The sequence below is a fragment of the Podarcis pityusensis genome, assembly GCF_964106645.2.
Source record: "Podarcis pityusensis genome assembly, chromosome: 3".
In the NCBI taxonomy this organism is placed as follows: Eukaryota; Metazoa; Chordata; class Lepidosauria; order Squamata; family Lacertidae; genus Podarcis; species Podarcis pityusensis.
Genome location: NC_138026.1, coordinates 106,701,534 through 106,719,909, shown reverse-complemented (window position 1 = coordinate 106,719,909; position 18,376 = coordinate 106,701,534). Strand labels below are relative to the sequence as shown.

At 46.0% G+C, this 18,376-nt stretch overlaps 2 protein-coding genes across 11 annotated transcripts in view; one reads left to right on the top strand and one right to left on the bottom strand.

Annotated features, from left to right (window-relative positions):
* The window catches only part of MAP4K3 (mitogen-activated protein kinase kinase kinase kinase 3), a 65,377-nt gene extending 54,170 nt beyond the window's left edge, over positions 1-11,207 (bottom strand). For 3 of the 8 annotated variants that reach the window (XM_080998673.1, XM_080998674.1, XM_080998675.1), the window contains exons 1-2: positions 10,835-11,207; positions 1,333-1,390 (exon numbers count right to left, since the gene is read on the bottom strand). In XM_080998673.1, the coding sequence (XP_080854799.1) occupies positions 1,333-1,390; positions 10,835-10,942 (166 nt within the window). In that variant the 5' untranslated portion in view covers positions 10,943-11,207. The remainder of the gene's footprint in view (positions 1-1,332; positions 1,391-10,834) is intronic. The other 5 variants (XM_080998676.1, XM_080998678.1, XM_080998677.1 and 2 more) reach the window with 2 other exon arrangements.
* A 116-nt stretch (positions 11,208-11,323) lies between these two features.
* The window catches only part of TMEM178A (transmembrane protein 178A), a 29,314-nt gene continuing 22,261 nt past the window's right edge, over positions 11,324-18,376 (top strand). Inside the window, exons 1-2 of one of the 3 annotated variants that reach the window (XM_080998696.1) lie at positions 11,353-11,472; positions 11,771-12,003. The gene's annotated coding sequence lies outside the window, so the exon portion shown is untranslated. Of the gene's footprint in view, positions 11,473-11,770; positions 12,004-18,376 lie in introns of all 3 variants that reach the window. The other 2 variants (XM_080998695.1, XM_080998697.1) reach the window with 2 other exon arrangements.

The following is an 18,376-nucleotide window of genomic DNA, read 5'->3' as shown; positions in this document are numbered from 1 at the left end:
CCACCAAGCATGACTAGGGCAAGTGACTTATTAGCAAGTCAGGCTAATTTGCATGTGCACAGCTACAGGGCACAGCTCATTTTGCTTTCAAGTGTCAGCTTTTCAAAGGGTATGGAGTTTCTGGCAAGGATAAATGCGGAATATATGTGTGTGGGCATATTGGGAATGACAAAAGAACAGAGCCCAGTGAATGGCAGCTGTTCTGATCACCAAAGTGTCACATTTGTGATCGTTAGAAGCCTTGCAAAAATCCACTCACAGTTGTCATGTTTTAACCAGGCACCATTCACACGTTTCTCAAGCTTTTCTCCAAGCCATTAAGCACTCGGAATATCTGGGTTTTTAAATCAAAAAGCGATTTTCTACAAGAATATGCACCGCTTTGATTCCAGGAGGCACAGATACACACAGGAATACTCACTGCTAGTTATGTTTGCAAAGTCTGCAACCTCCTTGTATGTTTGACTTGGCACAGACTTCTCTGTAGAGGGAAGTTTATCCCTTTACTCTTTCCTTTGCACCCGGCTGTGTTGGTTTCTAGGTGTTCTGTAACTTACAAAGGTCCTTGAAATACGGCCAAAGTGTTACCTACAGCCACTTCCCTGCTTAGATCATCTTCTTTAAATAAGAACACAGAATTTCAGGGTGGTGTGACTGTACAGTAAGCCTTACCAGCATACAAGGCAGAAAAATGCTAGTGAATGTTGCTCTTTTTTGCCATTTTTGCCAGCAGACAGCAGAAAGCTGTTATATTACTTTGGTTTTTCCAGTATTTCTCCCCCCTATACTTGGAATAAATAATTCTATACTATCTTAGGTTAAGATAGGAAAGGTCAGGAACTGATAAACAGTAACATATTTTATTCACTTATATTTGTGGGGGGCGGGAATTCGTTAATTTTTTTTCTGCCAGCCTTTCAACTCTTTACTCATTGAGAACAAAGAGTGTGCACAGCAGGGCCTTAGGAACTGTGGCACCAACCTAACACATTTTGGTGCGGCTGCAGACTCCCCAACCATCCAGAGCAGGTTTGGGGGGCACACAGGAGAAGGGAGTAAAGGCAAATCCTGACTGTGTAAGTGGAAGTCCCTTGTACAAGTGGGTTGCCCCAATTGGATATTATCTTAACCAAAGACTGTTAAAAAGCGCTCTGATAAGATTACAGTTATTCTTTGGGGAAATTAATTGCTAGCAATAGTTATTCAGGTGCCATGGGTCAGTCAGACACCTTTTTTTAAAACAACACACACACCAAAAGAAGAAGATGGGGGACACACAAAAAGAATAAATGGAAATAGAACTACAAGGTAGAAAAAAAATGAAAAGCTTACCTGGTTCTAATTTTATTACTTTAATCGCTGCCAGTTCACTTGTGTTAACATTCCGAGCCTATTAAAAAATACAACCAAAGGATATTAGAACTAAGAAAACAAGCAGTGCTACTAAAGCACTTAAAATCTGGACACTCAACTTTTAACTGAGCCACCTTCAAAGTTCTGGTGGGTGGAAGGGCAAATTTAAAATCATAGTTAAACAGTCAAGAGGGAATCTTCACTCCCATATATATGACATTTTGTTATTATTAAAAGCATGCAATAGGCTATCTAGAGACCTTCGAGGGTGGGGGAAAAGACTGTCTATAAATATCAATGTGCCTTAATTATTCATACCACACTAGCAGTCCAATTTGCATTATAAAACAACCTAATGCTACTCAAGTTTGTGATAAAGTCACCTGGTTGTATCCGGTGGAGGCTTTGCGCTAGCGATAAAGCACTACTGCTCATACCAGGAAGGGCATCCCATCCAGCTCCTCGTACCAATTGAAAAGCTAGTTGCTCTTGAGGGGTTGGGGCACTCCAGAACAGAACTGGATATTATACAGAAGGCTGCAGTAGGTGAGTCGGGCAGGAGGGGATGGAAATTCTATTATTCTATGACGACAAGTCTGCAATTCTAAACATACAGGCAACCTGTTTACGTGGGGGTTATGTTCAGAGGCACAGTGTGTGTCAGTGAAATCGTGTATATTTGAAACACCATTGGAAAAGCCTGCAAACACTCTGTCCGTCCTTCCATCCCCCGTCCTGTTCCAACCCCTTTGTGACATTTTAGGTCACTTCACGGTTCAGCGTGTGTAAAGGTGAAGGGACCCCTGACCATTCGGTCCAGTCGTGACCGACTCTGGGGTTGCGGCGCTCGTCTCGCTTTATTGGCCGAGGGAGCCGACGTACAGCTTCCGGGTCATGTGGCCAGTATGACTGAGCCGCTTCTGGCAAACCAGAGCAGCGCACGGAAACGCCGTTTACCTTCCTATCCGGAGCGGTACCTATTTATCTACTTGCACTTTGATGTGCTTTCAAACTGCTAGGTTGGCAGGAGCAGGGACCGAGCAACGGGAGCTCACCCCGTCGCGAGGATTCGAACCGGCGACCTTCTGATCGGCAAGTCCTAGGCTCTGTGGTTTAACCCATAGCACCACCCGCGTCCCTTCAGTTTGTGTAGCCACGTGCATATTGAATGGGCGTAAATGGGCAGTTACTTGAACTTACTGAGAATAAATCACTTCAAAGTCACTGGGCCTTACTTCCGAGTAAGCATGCTTAGGAATTTGCTCTGAGTTAGGAGACTCTAGAGCAGATTTCTTGGGCATCAGGGGAGAACAGATTGGGGATATCCCAACACGCAAGTGGGTGGGCATCGTTAGATGTTGCCAATCATTATTTTCCCACATACCCTTATCAGTCATGTTGCACTTTCAATACGGTGTATTACTGAAGGGGGAATGAGAAGGGACCCAGATGGAAGTTAGGGTCCTGCTTCTACCAAAGCACAGTAGCCTTGTAAATTCTGCCCTGACTACTGTTTGTAAGTTCTTCTTATAAATTGCCATATATTATATTAGCAGTAATTCCAGGAAACTATTTGATGAGTTGTCATGTTTCTAGAGTGACTTTTGTTTTGGTGAACTGAAAGTAGTAAGTCTCCTCTTCCTTTAAGAGAGCTGCATGGAGATGGGATGTTGCAGAGTTTCACTGTAAACTGGACTAGCGAACAAAGAGAAAGAGTAAAGGCAGCGAATGAGTCAAACTCATTGCTTCACTTGCTTTAACAATCACTGCTGCTACCTTAGAAGGCAGATTTAGAGGCCAAAGCCAGCCCTCGTGGATCATATTTGCTCTAGCACTGAAAGTCCTTCAACTGCCAGAAGCTAAAGGAAGGTCCAAATCCAGCTCTACAAGTTTCTATCAAGAATAATTTTCCACTGAAACTTAGAATTCTGCATTGTAATTGTTTTGTGTAACTGCAATCTTGTTAGATGCCTTAAGCATGCCAACGGACAGTGAAGTTTTAATAAAATATCAAGCAGCAATCCCCCGCTCTACCATAAACCAAGGTACCACATACAATCTTTGCATAGTGGTTCATTCTGTAGGTAGTGAGTGGTTGTCTTTGCCATATTTTCTAACCAATTACCATAGCTGGTCCCAACAGACTAAGCCAATAAGTAGTCATCACTTTATATTAAGTGCTAACAAGTGAAAAGCTGAATAACCAATAATCTGTACACTATGGTCTCTTGAAAATCAGTTAGGTCCATTAATCAATATGATCACATAATGCCACAATGCTCAAATAGGCTAATGAAGAAAATCCAAGGCTGGATCTAGACACATCAAAGTAGCATTTCAGTTTAAAGAGTTGGAAATTTAAACAGGGAAAACAGGTAAAGAAAAACAGAACTCCACGTTGCCATCTGTTGGCACAATGTTCTCTCACAAATACAATGCATAGAAATCACTTTTTCTTTAACAATCTGAGTCCCAAGGCTCAGCAGTACAAAACCAACATCCCTAAGGCAGTGTATAAATTTTATGAAATAAATAAATAGAAACTAACAAACAATATGGTCTACCAAAACACTAATTCCTGTTCTCTTATGTGAGGAGTGAGATCCTGAATTTTGGAAACTACTGTTAAAATGTAGGACCCTTAAAATCCATTCCTAGAATACTTCTGTCCATGAGATCGAGAATGGCAACTTCCAGTTAAGAAAGTAAAGAAGAAATATGAACATCTAGGAATTTTCTCCATTACTAAGATACTTGCACTTATTTCAGTGCGGATTCATATGAAAAACCATTATGGAAAGGATCCAACATACACAGGGATGATGAGCCAACATAAGTGTTACTAATCTCAAAAATCACGTCTGCCAAATTGTACTGACATTTCTTATGTTCCAGCATCAAATGCATCTATATTCTGAGATGACTGCCATAAATCAGCTTGCAGTAGGGGAAAACACCTGTGTTTGATCTTGTAATCTGAACTAACACTGTCTGTTTTAATACACTATTTGCAGTCTTTTAGAAGGAGAGTAAAAATGAGGATTCTGGGCTCCCATTGCAATTGAACCCACAATGTGTCCATCAATGGGAAGTCTATTTCAAAAGCCTTGTCTCAGAGAAAGAACCCCTTCCAAAGACATAGGATCTATGTCAGATGTAATAATATTTTGTTTTTTCAATTCTATCCCTGCAGTGTATTTGAATGTCAGGTATCTGAATCTTTTGATGTTCTGAACAGTTTTTATACAAAAGCTGAATTTTATATTGTTTTCATTTTCTATGATTAAGTTACACATAAATGTGTTTATCATTAATTTACACCAAATTCCAAGAGGAAACTCCTTAAAATAAGGGCCATTTCATAAATTAATTTTATCCCAATCAGGGCATCAAATGCAACTTGCAATGTAAAAACTCTCTCTCTCTTTGTGTGTGTATCTGTATCTATATCTAAATCTATATCTACAGATTCCAAGCCAATAAAAATCATTTTTAAAAATAGAGCTGAATTAAATTTATTCAAAATATACCAAAACAGTGGCACAAAAAAGCAAAAGATTTGAAACAGCTGCCTTAGACTGAACAGTTCTGCAGCTGGAGTTTCCACCATCCCCTATGTTTACACCAACCTAACCTCTCTCGCTGATGGGAAATACAGCAAGGTCTCTGAAGCAGATCTTAAAACTCTGGGCAAACTCATTTTGGGGCAAGCTGCTCTTCAGGAAACCCAGCCCCAAACTGTTTAGGACAGTGGTGTCCAAGCTTTTTTCAAAGACGGCCAGATTTGATGACGTGAAGGGCCATGGGGGCCGACAAAAGTTGTTGACATTTTTTTAGGATTGAAGTTGAAACAAAATAAATAGGACTGCCACAGGGGCCGGATTAAACCAACCAACGGGCTGGATTAGACCCCCGAAATGGACTTTGCTTGGTTTAGGACTTTATAGCAAGAATGAGGAACTTGTGGCCCTCCAGAGGTTCTTGGATTCCAACTGCCAATAGCCACAGTCAGCGTGGCTAGGGATGATGGGAGTTGTAGTCCATCAGCACCTGGAAGGTCACAGGTTCCCTACTCCTGCTTTATATAAAAGAATCAGTATCTTAAATTATGCCCAGCAACAAACTGGAAGCCAATGGACAACCTGAATAATAGGAGAAGGGAACCCTTTTCAGCCACATTCCCTCCTGGGCAACCTTCTGAGGGCTGCCTGCCAGTAGGCAAATCAACTAATGTAAATTTTGCCGTAATGCAGTCTACTAGTTTGTACACACACTCGTACACTCCTCTGCATCCTTCATCCAAATAAGCAAGAGACATTATCAGAGTTCAATGACACATTCCAGCCAGGCAAAAATGCCTCAGTTATAAAACATGGCTGGTGAGAGGGATGGCTCCAAGGGCCAGACAGAATAAACTGAGGATCATATTTGGTCCGCAGGCCTGATATTCCCCACTCATAGTCTATACCAACTAGAAGTTGCTCTCCAGAGTTTCAGGTGTGAGTCTCTCCCAGTCTTACCTGAAGATGCTGGGGAATGAACCTGGAACCTTTTGCATGCAAAGTAGATACTCTACTACTGATCTACAGCCCTTCCCCAACCTAATCTTCCAGGAGCAGTTCTGGGTTCAGAAGCACTCCCAAACTGCAAACTTAATCCTTCAGAGATAGGGCAACCCTATGCAAAGCAGGCTGTATTCCCCAACCGAGTTTAGCTTGTGTACTGACTAACAGTACTTCCAACTTATCTAGATTGAATCTCTTCTTGTTAGCCCACGTTCAATCCATTGCTGGGTCCAGTTTCAACTCTTTGGCATCAGTTGAAAGAGAAAGAGAGAGAGCTGAGTATCATGAGAAGACCCAACCCCAGACTCCATATGACCTCCCCTGTGGCCTCACATGCAATAAATATCAAAAAACAAAGAGAACAAAACACAGCCCTGAGGAACCCCATAGACAAATGGGCTGAGCAGGAGTTTCCCAGCACCACCTTCTGAGAGGGATCAAACACTACTGTAAAACAGAGCTGCTAAATCTCATATCAGCCCAAAGCTCTGGGAAGATACCATGATTGATTGAATCAACCAACCAGCAGAATCACCAGGGACACGCTCCTCCTGTCTAGCTCCTGGTGTTTGCTATCCAAAAAGACAGTTTCTGAACTCAGGTTGGAAAGGATCCAAATAACAAACTTCAACCAAGAAAGCCTATAATTGAGTTTCTATTGTTTTGGCTAGGCCCTTCCTCAAGAAAGCAATTCTGGAAAATGAATACCGTATTTTTCGCTCTATAAGACGCACCAGAACATAAGACACACCTAGTTTTTGGAGGAGGAAAGCAAGAAAAAAAATATTCTGAATCTCAGAAGCCAGAACAGCAAGAGGGATCGCTGTGCAGTGAAAGCAGCAATCCCTCTTGCTGTTCTGGCTTCTGGGATAGATGTGCAGCCTGCATTCGCTCCATAAGACGCACACACATTTCCCCTTACTATTTAGGAGGGAAAAAGTGAGTCTTATAGAGCAAAAAATACGGTAATTATTGAGGATGATGAGATCCAGTTATGTTTTTCTTTAGCCTGTGGTCAGGACAGCTTCCTTAAAAGAAACTGGGGTAAACTGTCTCCAAAGCAGCATACAATCTCCACCACCTAACTGGGAAGGCAGGCCTTGCTGGGCAGCTTTAGCTAACTAGGATGGACAAGAATGTAACAAACAAGTGGTTGGTCTCATTCTGCAAAGCAACTTGTTCGCCTCTAGACTCAACACAACGCAATTCACCCATCAAAATTGAATAACTGACTGTCTCAGTTACCACCCAAGATCAAGCTCAACATAACGTCGAAGTTGAGTGGATGTGATCAGCAAAATATTTTGCAAATTCATCACACGTGTCATACTGATGCATTTGCAGCTGCAGCTGCATTTTGGGTGTATACAACAAACCTGAGTTTGCATCTGCATCATGTGGGAAATGGCCCAAATAAGCAAAGATTTTCACAGATTCAAAACAAAAATCTTTACCCAAAATCAGATGCATAAATGATCACTACCTATCAAGATGTTTTGGGTTTTTTAAAAAGAAAATGACAGAAACTGTGCTTGTGTGTATATGCATACATGTGTATGTGGGCACAACAACTCTTTCCTTCGAACTTAAGACCCCATCTCAGCACAGGATGCATCCTGGCAACATTTGAAAAATGCATTCTCTGCCTTCCTGTGCTGCCAGCAACTTTAAAGAAATCTGTGACTCCCACACTGGAGTGTATTGGAAGTATTTCCTGCTGGTTGCCAGAATTACATTTCTGTTTGCCACTGACAACCTGAGATGTGAACCCCTGCCAATAGCAAATGTTCTATTAACTACAGAATGCTTTGATTAAGGAAAGTTTATAATGTGGCTCTTTAACTACTCCAGATTGCACAACCTTGTTTGACATCCTCATGGCATGTATATGGAAATCAAACTTAAAAGGCATCTGAATATTATTAACCTAAACATGCACTTCCTGGTTTTCTTGCACTAACATATTATGCCAACATTCTTTGTAAGACATATGTTGTTATATTGTAACCAAGCAGTTTGTGGCTTTTCAGCATTTAAGTATTTTCTGTATCAGCATATGTGTGTGTGTGTATATATATTTGTGCAATATTATTTCCATTTTAACAGAATATGCAAAAACTTGATTATTCACAAGTGCTTAACTTAATAGTTACAAAAATCAAAGTGTCAACTAAACAAGATCTTTGTGTCAACTAAACAAGGACGACTTTGGAATTCAGGCTAGCAATAGCTCAGATTTTTAAAAATTGTAATTATTTTCATATACATAATGTAATTTATGTACAGGGGGATGCAAGCTTCCATCATACGTTTCTTCTATTTGTATGACTGGAAGTTAGAAATAGTTCTGCTACTCTGAAGTTCTGATCACGTAAGTTTCCTCAATGTTTAATTTAAATTGACCAGCTCCCTCCATCTGTTATTTACTTTTTACTGTCCCCTAAGTGCTTTGCACTATGTTCTTAGTTCAGCCTCAAACCCACACCACTGCATTAACTGCAACCCTGAAAGGTAGCAGCAGCATCCTTATAGATAACAAACCTCCCAGGGCACACAAAGAAGGTATAACTGCAATGTGAGTTGAACCTATGTCCTATCAAATCTTAGTCCAGCAATCTATCTGTGGCAACTAGAGGCCCATGTGACCGCTAATCTGACCTACTACCTTCAGACTGATTGGTCTTTTCTTAGAACTGTCTCTTATAAAAAAGACATTAAAATATTCAAGTTAATATTTTAAATATTAAGTTTGCAACAAGACATTGAGAGTAACAGCCCAATTGTGTGACATTTCCTCACAAGTACATTCCACAGTGCTCTGTGGAGCTTATTTCCAGGCAAATGTGCAAAGAACTGCATCCTAAAAACTGATTTACCGTACATGGAGGAATTCAACATTCCATCAGCACAAGTATTTCTGCTTGCTCCAATGAATGATCTTTCCCCAACCCCCCTCTTTTCTGTTCTTGGAGGGATGGTCCTCCTGACACACCCTGAGCCAATGGGGGAACGTTTGAGAGGCACCTAGGGAGAGGACTAGTTAGTTAAATTCAACCCTTAATTTCGAGTCGCAGTCTCCACAACCAGACTTTTGGTAGAGACCTGCCTCCATTCATCTGGCCCACCTCTAGACTATGTAGCCTGGTACACTCACTCCTCAGGGCATTCCAAATTCAAAATAACATTCATGGGCTTTTTCAAAGCTCTCCTGAGTGATCTAAACCCACTTCTCCTCATGCCACGCTCCAAGCAGGGTTTTAAAAGTCAAGGGTGTCTACATGCCTCTCTAGTTTGGGACTATAGTGGTGGTTTGTTTCGTTTTACTAAGAATTCGAAATGATCCTGGCTCTCTTTATCACACACCTTCCCTTATTTTTCATTACTTGGAGAAGCAAGAAAACTGAAAGACAGGCAACACTGGATTGTAAAACAAGTTGTTCTCAGTAAATCATGCATTCTAGCAGAGTATCACTACAACTTGGATTAAAAGGCATGTTAGAACATTGCTATGAACAAGCCCTAGGGACTCTGTCAAAGTGAGGTGTTGATGAAAGGCAGGGCAAGCGGTTTGTTTTACATGGAGTTAACCATGACTCTGTGATATTCCTTCTTTCTCAGAACATGGCTGTGTCTGAAGCTGTGCCTTGTTCACCAGGAATGCTGAAGAGCACCTTCTGCTTGGGACCAGGCCTCTCCAAAACATGAGCCTGGCAGGAATCTCGGACTAAAGCTCCCACTATCAAGAGTCCATCCCCTCCTAAATGCAAGCGTCAACAGCCTAAACTTCATTCCTGGGAGAGAGCTGGCTCTCAGGAAACTCTGCTTCTGATAACCAACTGACAGCTCCTAGCAAGAAAGAAAACGCTTTAAGCCCAAAAGGAAATGGGACTCCTGTCTCTTAGCCTCAGGGGCAGCTGGAAGACTTGGGCGACAAGCCCCTACAGTCAGGATTGTGGGCCTGAAGTAAAAAAAGAAACATGCCAAGTAGTTGAGAGACCAGGGGGAAGAGATCAATAGATCAAAAGATCACAGGTCTTAGGAGGGATTTCTTGGCCAGAGGCCCTGAGGATTGAGCTAGCTGGGGTGGGTCATTCAAAGCCAGGTTTGTACTGACAAACCTGGCTGGTAAGACTGAGAATGGCCTCCAGGAATGGGAAACATGGCTGTCAGGTTGTGGGTGAAAACTGGCCTCCATTGACAAGAGCTGAGCATCTGAGGAATAGGGTAGTGGGCTGGGAGGGCATGACATACGGACAAGGCCTGTGTTGACATAGGGTGACCCACCACCTCCTACCACCCCACATAACAACCAACTTCTTTTCGCCCTGCAGCCACCAGGATCCTCCCATGTTGGGGGAGGAGGAAGACGGGGGGGGGTCTGTATTATTTACTCAGGATGCCAAGTGACTGTATAGGAAACACTCTTAAGGTATGATCTTTCAGAATGCAATAAATAAATAAAAATAGATGGTGCACTGGGACTGCACCAGGAGAGGTATGCTGGTGTCACAATGACAAGTCAGAGAGAAGGAAATCTGTGGTTGCAGGTGACACCCCCCCCTCCCAAACCTCCAAGGCACCCCCAAAAGAGCCAGGAGGGAGCAAAGTGGGAAAGTGATGTCCCCAATTCCACCCACAAGGGAGGGAGAGACCCAGATCCGGGAATAAAGGGATGTACATCATAGGGGAAGAATAACGGGGGTGAAGTTGACACTGGGATATGTGTGGATTTGGGAGAGGGGCTGCTGAGACACGGGTACGGGGCCGGGCAGGCCAAGCAACCATCAAAGACAGGAAGGGGGTCCTGCTAAAAGACACCCCCCAAAGAAAGTGGAAAGGGGGAGGGGGAAGGGTCAGCTTTTGCAAGGGGGCGCGGAGAAAGGGGCTCTGCGGGATGCCCCGGAGAAGGCGGGTACCTTGTAGACGTCGCCGTAGGTGCCGCTGCCGATGCGCTGGATGAGCTCGAAGTCCTCCTGAGGGTTCCTGCGGGACAGGTCGCACACCCGCCCCCCGCCGGCGCTCATGGTGCGCCGCCCCCGGGAGCAGGGAGCGGCCCCCTCGCCCCGCTCCGACGCAGCAGCGGCAGCCACCGGGGGGGAGGGCGAGGTGCGCGGCGACGGAGAGGAGGGGGCGGGCGGGAGGAGGGCCAGCAGGTGGGCGACGTCGAGGGGGGGGGAGAAAGGGGGAGGAGGAAGAGGAAGAGGGAGAGAAGAAGACCCGGAGCGATCACCGCTGCCAACAACGACGCCTCCCCCCTGCCTGCTCAGGCAACATGGCGCCCGGAGCCGCCGTCTGCGCACGCGCGCAGGTCCCCTCAGCAGCCCGGCGTATTGCTTGCGAGAGGGAGGAGCCCAGGAGAAGGAGGAGGAGGAGCCGGACAGGCTCGCGGCCCCGCCCAGCACGCTCGAGGGGCGGAGCTTAGCTAACGGCAGCTGTTAACGGCTGCACGCCACAGTGCGAGCTTGAGCTTGCGGGGAGAGGCAGTTAGGCTTCTGCCTCCATTTGGGAAGGTGGCAAGAGGACGCAGTTGTGCAGGCAGGGGGAGTTTCAGCAGGTATTTATTGCTTTGCAGGTTTTGCTCTGTTTTAGCTTGATTCTGGCTTCAATGTGATGTTATTACAGTATTATTATTATTAATTAAATCTGTACGCCGCCCTTCATGCGATGCTCTCAGGGTGGTCCACAGCATAAAGATGCAGAATATCATTATCATTTATTAAATTTGTAAGCCGCCCTTCATCCGTAGATCTTGGGGCGATTCGCAACATAAAATCACAAGATAAAAAACAACACAAAATACATAATAATTATAAGAACAACGGCAAACCAATAAATTCCCCCCCCTCCCACAGCACATTTAAAAGGGCATCAGATGTCAAATCAGCCCAAGGCCTGGTTGAAGAAGAACGTTTTTGCCTGGCGGATAAAGGTGTATAATGAAGGCGCTGGGCGAGCCTCCCTGAGGAGAGCATTCCACAAAAGGGGAACCACTGAAGAAAAGGCCCGTTCACGATTTGCCACTCTCTGAACTTCTCCTGGAGGAGGCACATGAAGAAGAGCCTCAGAGGATGATCTCAGGGTCCAGGTAAGTTCTTACAGAGAATAAAAATACGTAATAAAAAGAAGAACGAAAGCAAAACAAACCAATAAATGACCGCTCCCCCCCCCCCCGTATGTGTATGCACGGCTGGCCCACTCATGAGGCAGGTGAGGCAACCGCTTCAGGCAGCCAGATCCACGGGGGCAGCAGATCCCAATGTCAATCTTTTATAGAATCGTAAAGTCGGAACCCTGAGGGCCATCTAGTCCAACCCACTGCAATGCAGAAATCTCAGCCACCTCACACATGACAAATCACCATTCAACCTCTGCTTAAAAACCTCCAAGGGAGGAGAGTCCACCACCTCTAGTGGGAGTCTGTTCCACTGTCAAACAACTCTTACTGTCAGGAAATTATTTCTGGTGTTTAGTCAGAATCTCCTTTCTTGTTGCTTGAAGCCATTGGTTTGGGTCCTACCTTTTGGAGCAGGAGGGGGGAAAGCAAGTTTGCTCCATCCTACATGTGACAGTCCTTTGGCTATCTCCTTTAGCTGTTTACCTTTGTTCCTGATGTAGATCCTGTTAGAATTCCAGCTCCATGATTGCAGTCATGGGATTGTTGTCTTTCACATGACAGTGTATGTTTTGACTCCAAGAGTGGGAAGTAACGGAGACAGGATGTTTGTGTTACTGTGTTGAAGTGGGACTATTGTTGTTTGTTCTTTCTCTTCGATGTCTGATGCTAGAGAGAGAGTGAGCCATGTTGCAGTGCTCCGTGTGTGTAAATAAAGTAGATTAGCCCAAATGCTGAAGTTGCTGGGGTCTGTTACGCAAACTGCGAACACTCTGCAGATTCCTAAGTGTGCCAATGTCTGTTGGCATCAGTCACTATGATGTTCGGGCAGAAGAAAGCTTTTGAAGCTCCTGAACGATCGACCAGGAGGGAGAGAACATGCCAGTCGGGGAACTTCCGGGTTGGCGCCTCTGGCAATGGTGGATTTCCTCCGATCGGGAGGAACCCTCTCCGTGAAAAACAGGGTCTGAACCGCCACGGCGAGGCGGAGACCCATTAAAAACCACAGGCGGGAGAAGCCTGTGGACGTGGGATTCGGCTGGCACCTTTGCGCCTCCCCTACTCACGGGGAAACCCTGTTTTGGGGATCCGGAGCGACGTGGGGTGAGTGGCGCAGTGCTTTGAATCGACTGCTTCTTTCACGGAGTGAAGCCGCATTGCTGTTGCCGGAGAGCGCTGACTTTTTCCTGTGGACAATTGGATTTTAAACAACTACTCGTGAGTAAAACGGAAAATTGGATTTTTAAATACTTCAATTTGGCACTGAAACGGGAAGGTTATAAACAGGAAGTCCGCCTCCCGTTTTTGTAAATAGACTGAAGCAAAGACGTTACAAGTGAAGCCTTTGAAAGCTTTTGGCAAAGGATCAAATTTCCACTGGTTTAAAAATGCAAAACCCCCCTTGGAAGCAGGAGAAGAGGGGAAAATTTTTTGGATCTAGTGAGCCTGCAGGAGAGAGTGAAAAAATCAAATTACCACTGGTCTGAACCTGGGAACGGGCTGCCAGATGACGTTTGGAGAGAGTGCTTTTGACAGAAAGGATTTGACAGCTAGCTAAACAAGAGTAAGATACTGTTTCCATTGTCCCTTTCTGTGTTTAAAAAAAAAAAAAAGAGGAAAAGTAACTGAAATTTTATCTTTAATGTTTGAAATTGTGCCTGAAAGAACTGATACAAGTGGAGACTGTTTCCCTCTAGAGGGAGCTTTTGAAACTGTAACAGGACTGTAACTGGGGGATTTCCAGCTGCAGAAAAGTTTGGGAACCAGAGAGCGACCTTGGACTATTTCAAAATGTTGACAGGAGAGGCCATTGTGACTGTTTTATGTAAGATAAGCTGTTTGCTGGGACAGCTTCACAAGAAGATGGATGATATGACTCTTAAAGTTTATAATTTGGAACAGAAAGTGACCAACTTGAGTCAAAAAGCGAACACTAACATAGAAATACCGTATTTTTCGTTCCATAGGACGCTCCGTCCCATAGGACGCACCTACTTTTTGGGGGGGGAAATAAAGGAAAAATTTTTTTCCTTTATTTCCCCCCCCAAAAAAACCAGGTCGGGGAACAGTGGGATGGCGGCGCTGCGCCTCCCCATTGTCCCCCGAGCTTGTGGGGCTGGCCGATGTCTGCCCGGCGTGAGGGGCGCTCTGCTTCAGGGCGCCCTACGCGCCGGGCGGCAGGCTGCAGACACGTGCGCGAAGCACGGGGCGTCCTCTGGAGGGCGCCCCATGCTCCGCGCTGCAGGCTGCCGCCCGCAAGCCGTGCGCGCCCAGGGGGGATCTCCCCCAGGGCACGCAAGGCTTGCCGACACCTGCGCGAAGCACAGGGCGTCCTCCAGAGGGCGCCCCGTGCTCCGCGCTGCAGGCTGCCGCCCGCAAGCCTTGCGCTCCCGGGGGAGATCCCCCGGGCGCGCAAGGCTTGCCGACACCTGCGCGAAGCACGGGGCGTCCTCCGAGGGCGCCCCGTGCTCCGCGCTGCAGGCTGCCGCCCGCAAGCCGTGCGCGCCCAGGGGGGATCTCCCCCCGGGCGCGCAAGGCTTGCAGACACCTGCACGAAGCACGGGGCGTCCTCCGGAGGGCGCCCCGTGCTCCGCGCTGCAGGCTGCCGCCCGCAAGCCTTGCGCTCCCGGGGGGAGATCCCCCGGGTGCGCAAGGCTTGCGGACACCTGCGCGAAGCACGGGACGTCCTCCGAGGGCGCCCCGTGCTCCGCGCTGCAGGCTGCCGCCCGCAAGCCTTGCGCTCCCGGGGGGAGATTCCCCCGGGTGCGCAAGGCTTGCGGACACCTGCGCGAAGCACGGGGCGTCCTCCGGAGGGCGCCCTGTGCTCCGCGCTGCAGGCTGCCGCCCGCAAGCCTTGCGCTCCCGGGGGGAGATCCCCCGGGTGCGCAAGGCTTGCGGACACCTGCGCGAAGCACGGGACGTCCTCCGAGGGCGCCCCGTGCTCCGCGCTGCAGGCTGCCGCCCGCAAGCCTTGCGCTCCCGGGGGGAGATCCCCCGGGTGCGCAAGGCTTGCCGACACCTGCGTGAAGCACGGGACGTCCTCCGAGGGCGCCCCGTGCTCCGCGCTGCAGGCTGCCGCCCGCAAGCCTTGCGCTCCCGGGGGGAGATCCCCCGGGTGCGCAAGGCTTGCCGACACCTGCGTGAAGCACGGGGCGTCCTCCGAGGGCGCCCTGTGCTCCGCGCTGCAGGCTGCCGCCTGCAAGCCGGGCGCGCCCAGGGGGGATCTCCCCCTGGGCGCACAAGGCTTGCGGGCACCTGCGCGAAGCACGGGGCATCCTCCGGAGGGCGCCCCGTGCTCCGCGCTGCAGGCTGCTGCCCGCAAGCCTTGAGTGCCCAGGGGAACTCCCCCCGGGTGCGCAAGGCTTGCAGATAGCTTCCTGGAGCCTGAAGAGCGAGAGGTGTCGGTGAGCACCGACGCCTCTCGCTCTCCAGGCTTCAGCGAAAGCCTGCATTCGCCCCATAGGACGCACACACATTTCCCCTTCATTTTTGGAGGGGGAAAAGTGCGTCCTATGGAGCGAAAAATACGGTAATTCAGGACTTGGTACAGGAACCCACTTTGGCAGGACAAATGGTGGAGGAGAAGGAGGAGAAGGAGAATGCAGCTGTTGTTGAACATAAAATAATACAAGTGAGATCTGGGGATTTACAGAAGCAAATTGGAGATTATAAATTGAGGCCTTCTATGATTGAATCTAGGAAAAGCCAGACTCCGAGGAATGGATCCCGGTTTGGATTAAAGAAGGAAAGTTGGAAAGAGCCCTCTATGCAGGGACTAACTGACTTTTGGGACATGGACTCAGGCCTGGAGGAGATTGAAGTTTTGGGGGCCTTTGGAATTGGAGGAATCTTGAAATATACCCGGAAATACTTTATGGACTGTAGTTTTAACTATGGAAATTCAGCTTATCTGTTCAGAAGGAAGAAAAGGATTGACAGGTTGGAATTTCCCCGAGATTGGCTATTTAGCATTAAAGAAAATGAAGAAGACCTGCAGAAGGGACTTGGAAAAGAGTTAAGAGCCTCGGACATAAGATCACCAGGTTGATGGACTTTATGGAATTGACGGAAAGGACTGGCAGAATCTGAAACCTGGGAGAGGAGATGGTGGAAGAAGATTGGAAAATTTAAAGTTTATATATAGACTTATGGTAAAACTAATGAGTGATAGAAAAATGGTGGAATGATTTATTTATTTTTTAATTTATGGGCTTAACAGAAATGTTATAAGGAGTTAAGCACATATAAGTAATTTAGTTTTAATGGAAAATAAGGTTAAAATAATACGTTATTTACAATATCACAGAAAATGGAGAAAGATGGAAAGGATTTGCTGAAACAATTAATAGAAGTGGAACACAAAAAGGGAGGTGTGAGGAGGTCGAGGAAACAAGGGAACGAAAGATAGAGTATGGAAAAGAGATGATGTATGTTTTTTAAATTGTTTTTGTTTTGGGAGTGGGGTTTGTTTAGTTCAGTTTAATGGGTTTAGTTTTGAGTTTAGGTTGTGTTTTGTATTGTTTATATATTGTATTGTATTGTGCTTTTCTTTTTCTTTTTCTCCTTTGTTCTTTCTTCTGTTTTTTCTTTTTTTTGCTTTTTTCTCTCTTTTTGTAATCTATAAAAGTAATAAATATTATTTTTTTAAAAAAGAGAACATGCCAGTCGGGCATGTGTCTCTGCCAAGGTCCTACTCAAGTGTAGGACGAGCTCCTGACAGATCCTCCCTCACTTGGCACCCCCTTCTTCCCTAGTGGGGAGGGGGACGCTATCCTTGGGTCTGCCTTATGTGCCAAAATGTATTGGGCTGGCCTTGTGTGTGTGTGTTACTTTTTGTAGCTCAAAGCAACACTGCACCAACCTGGTGTTCTCCATATATCTCAAACTGTAGCTCCCATGAGCCCCAGCCAGTTATGGCCTGATGGGAGTTGTATTTTGAGATATATGGCGAACACCAGGTTGGGGCAGTGGTAAATGTTGAAGTGCAGGTATTTATTATGATAGCTTCCATGGACAGTCTATTGCCAAACTCCCAAAGAAAGTTCAAAAATGAAGGTGGGTGTGTTGATCCATTATACAGTATATCCCCAAAGAGCAGCAAGTCAGTTGACAATAATACAATCATGTTTTGGCGAAGGCTGATGTAGTGGTTATCATTATGAGCTTTACCTGGAGAGACCTGGGTTAATATACCTAATCAGCCATGAAGTTCACTATGTGACATTGGGCCAGTCACTATTTGAGCCAACCTACACAGCAGAGGGAGCATGTGCCAAATCAGACCTGTCCTCCAATTTCCCAAGCTTAGCTTCACTGGCAAGTACTGTTCCAGTAGATAACATCATCACGCCTGCTATGAAAAAAAATAAAAATACTGGAGCTGCATTTTTGCTCCATTAATGCTGCATTGCTGCACTTAAGCTTCTGTGCTTCTTTATGTATATATCCAATACTTTGGTCCTGCCTATATTAGTGAATGTACTTTGCTTAATATAGTCTTTTGATGTAATTTGTGCTTTTGCTGCATATCCCTTATTGCCTTGGTGACTTAGGTGAACTTTTTTGTTTTTGTTTTGGCCAGTTAATTTTTATTGATTTTCAAAAAAATTAACAGATTAATTCAAATCCATTCAAATTTAATGCACATGCTTTTATCTACTTCTGTTGCTTATAATAGTTTATCATTTTAACATTAACTATTATTATAGTTCAATGTTTTATTGTGCTTTTAATATTCTGTTGGGAGCCACCCAGCCAGATGGGCAGGGTATACCATAAATAACTTACAGTATTATTATTATTGGGCAGGAGTTCTCACAATGTGAAAGTGGAAGTTGCTCCAAAAAGGGTAAATGGGGCCTGCTCGAACAGTTTCTGTCTGCCCTCAGTCGGTCCCCAGCTACCTGCCTCCTATCATTCCAGAGGGTGACCTTGCCTGGCAGCTTCTTCCTCCACTGTTGCCCTTGTATAATTCAGCAGGGAGGAGAAGAATGGGGACAGAACTAGGATTAGTTGGCTCTGTCTGTCATTGCCTCTGGCGCCACCTGCTGCTGGCCTCCCTGCCTTCTGCCCTGACAGTCCCAATTGGCACCAGCCACCATGGTGTTGAGGTACACAACTTCAAGATTTGCTTGTTGTTTTAGTTGCTCCTGTATAACTCTTTTGTGGTTTTTGGCTTTTCTTTATCTAAAAGCATGGGACACGGGTGGTGCTGTGGGTTAAACCACAGAACCTAGGACTTGCCGATCAGAAAGTTGGTGGTTCGAATCCCCGTGACAGGGTGAGCTCCCGTTGCTCAGTCCCTACTCCTGCCAACCTAGCAGTTCGAAAGCATGTCGAAGTGCAA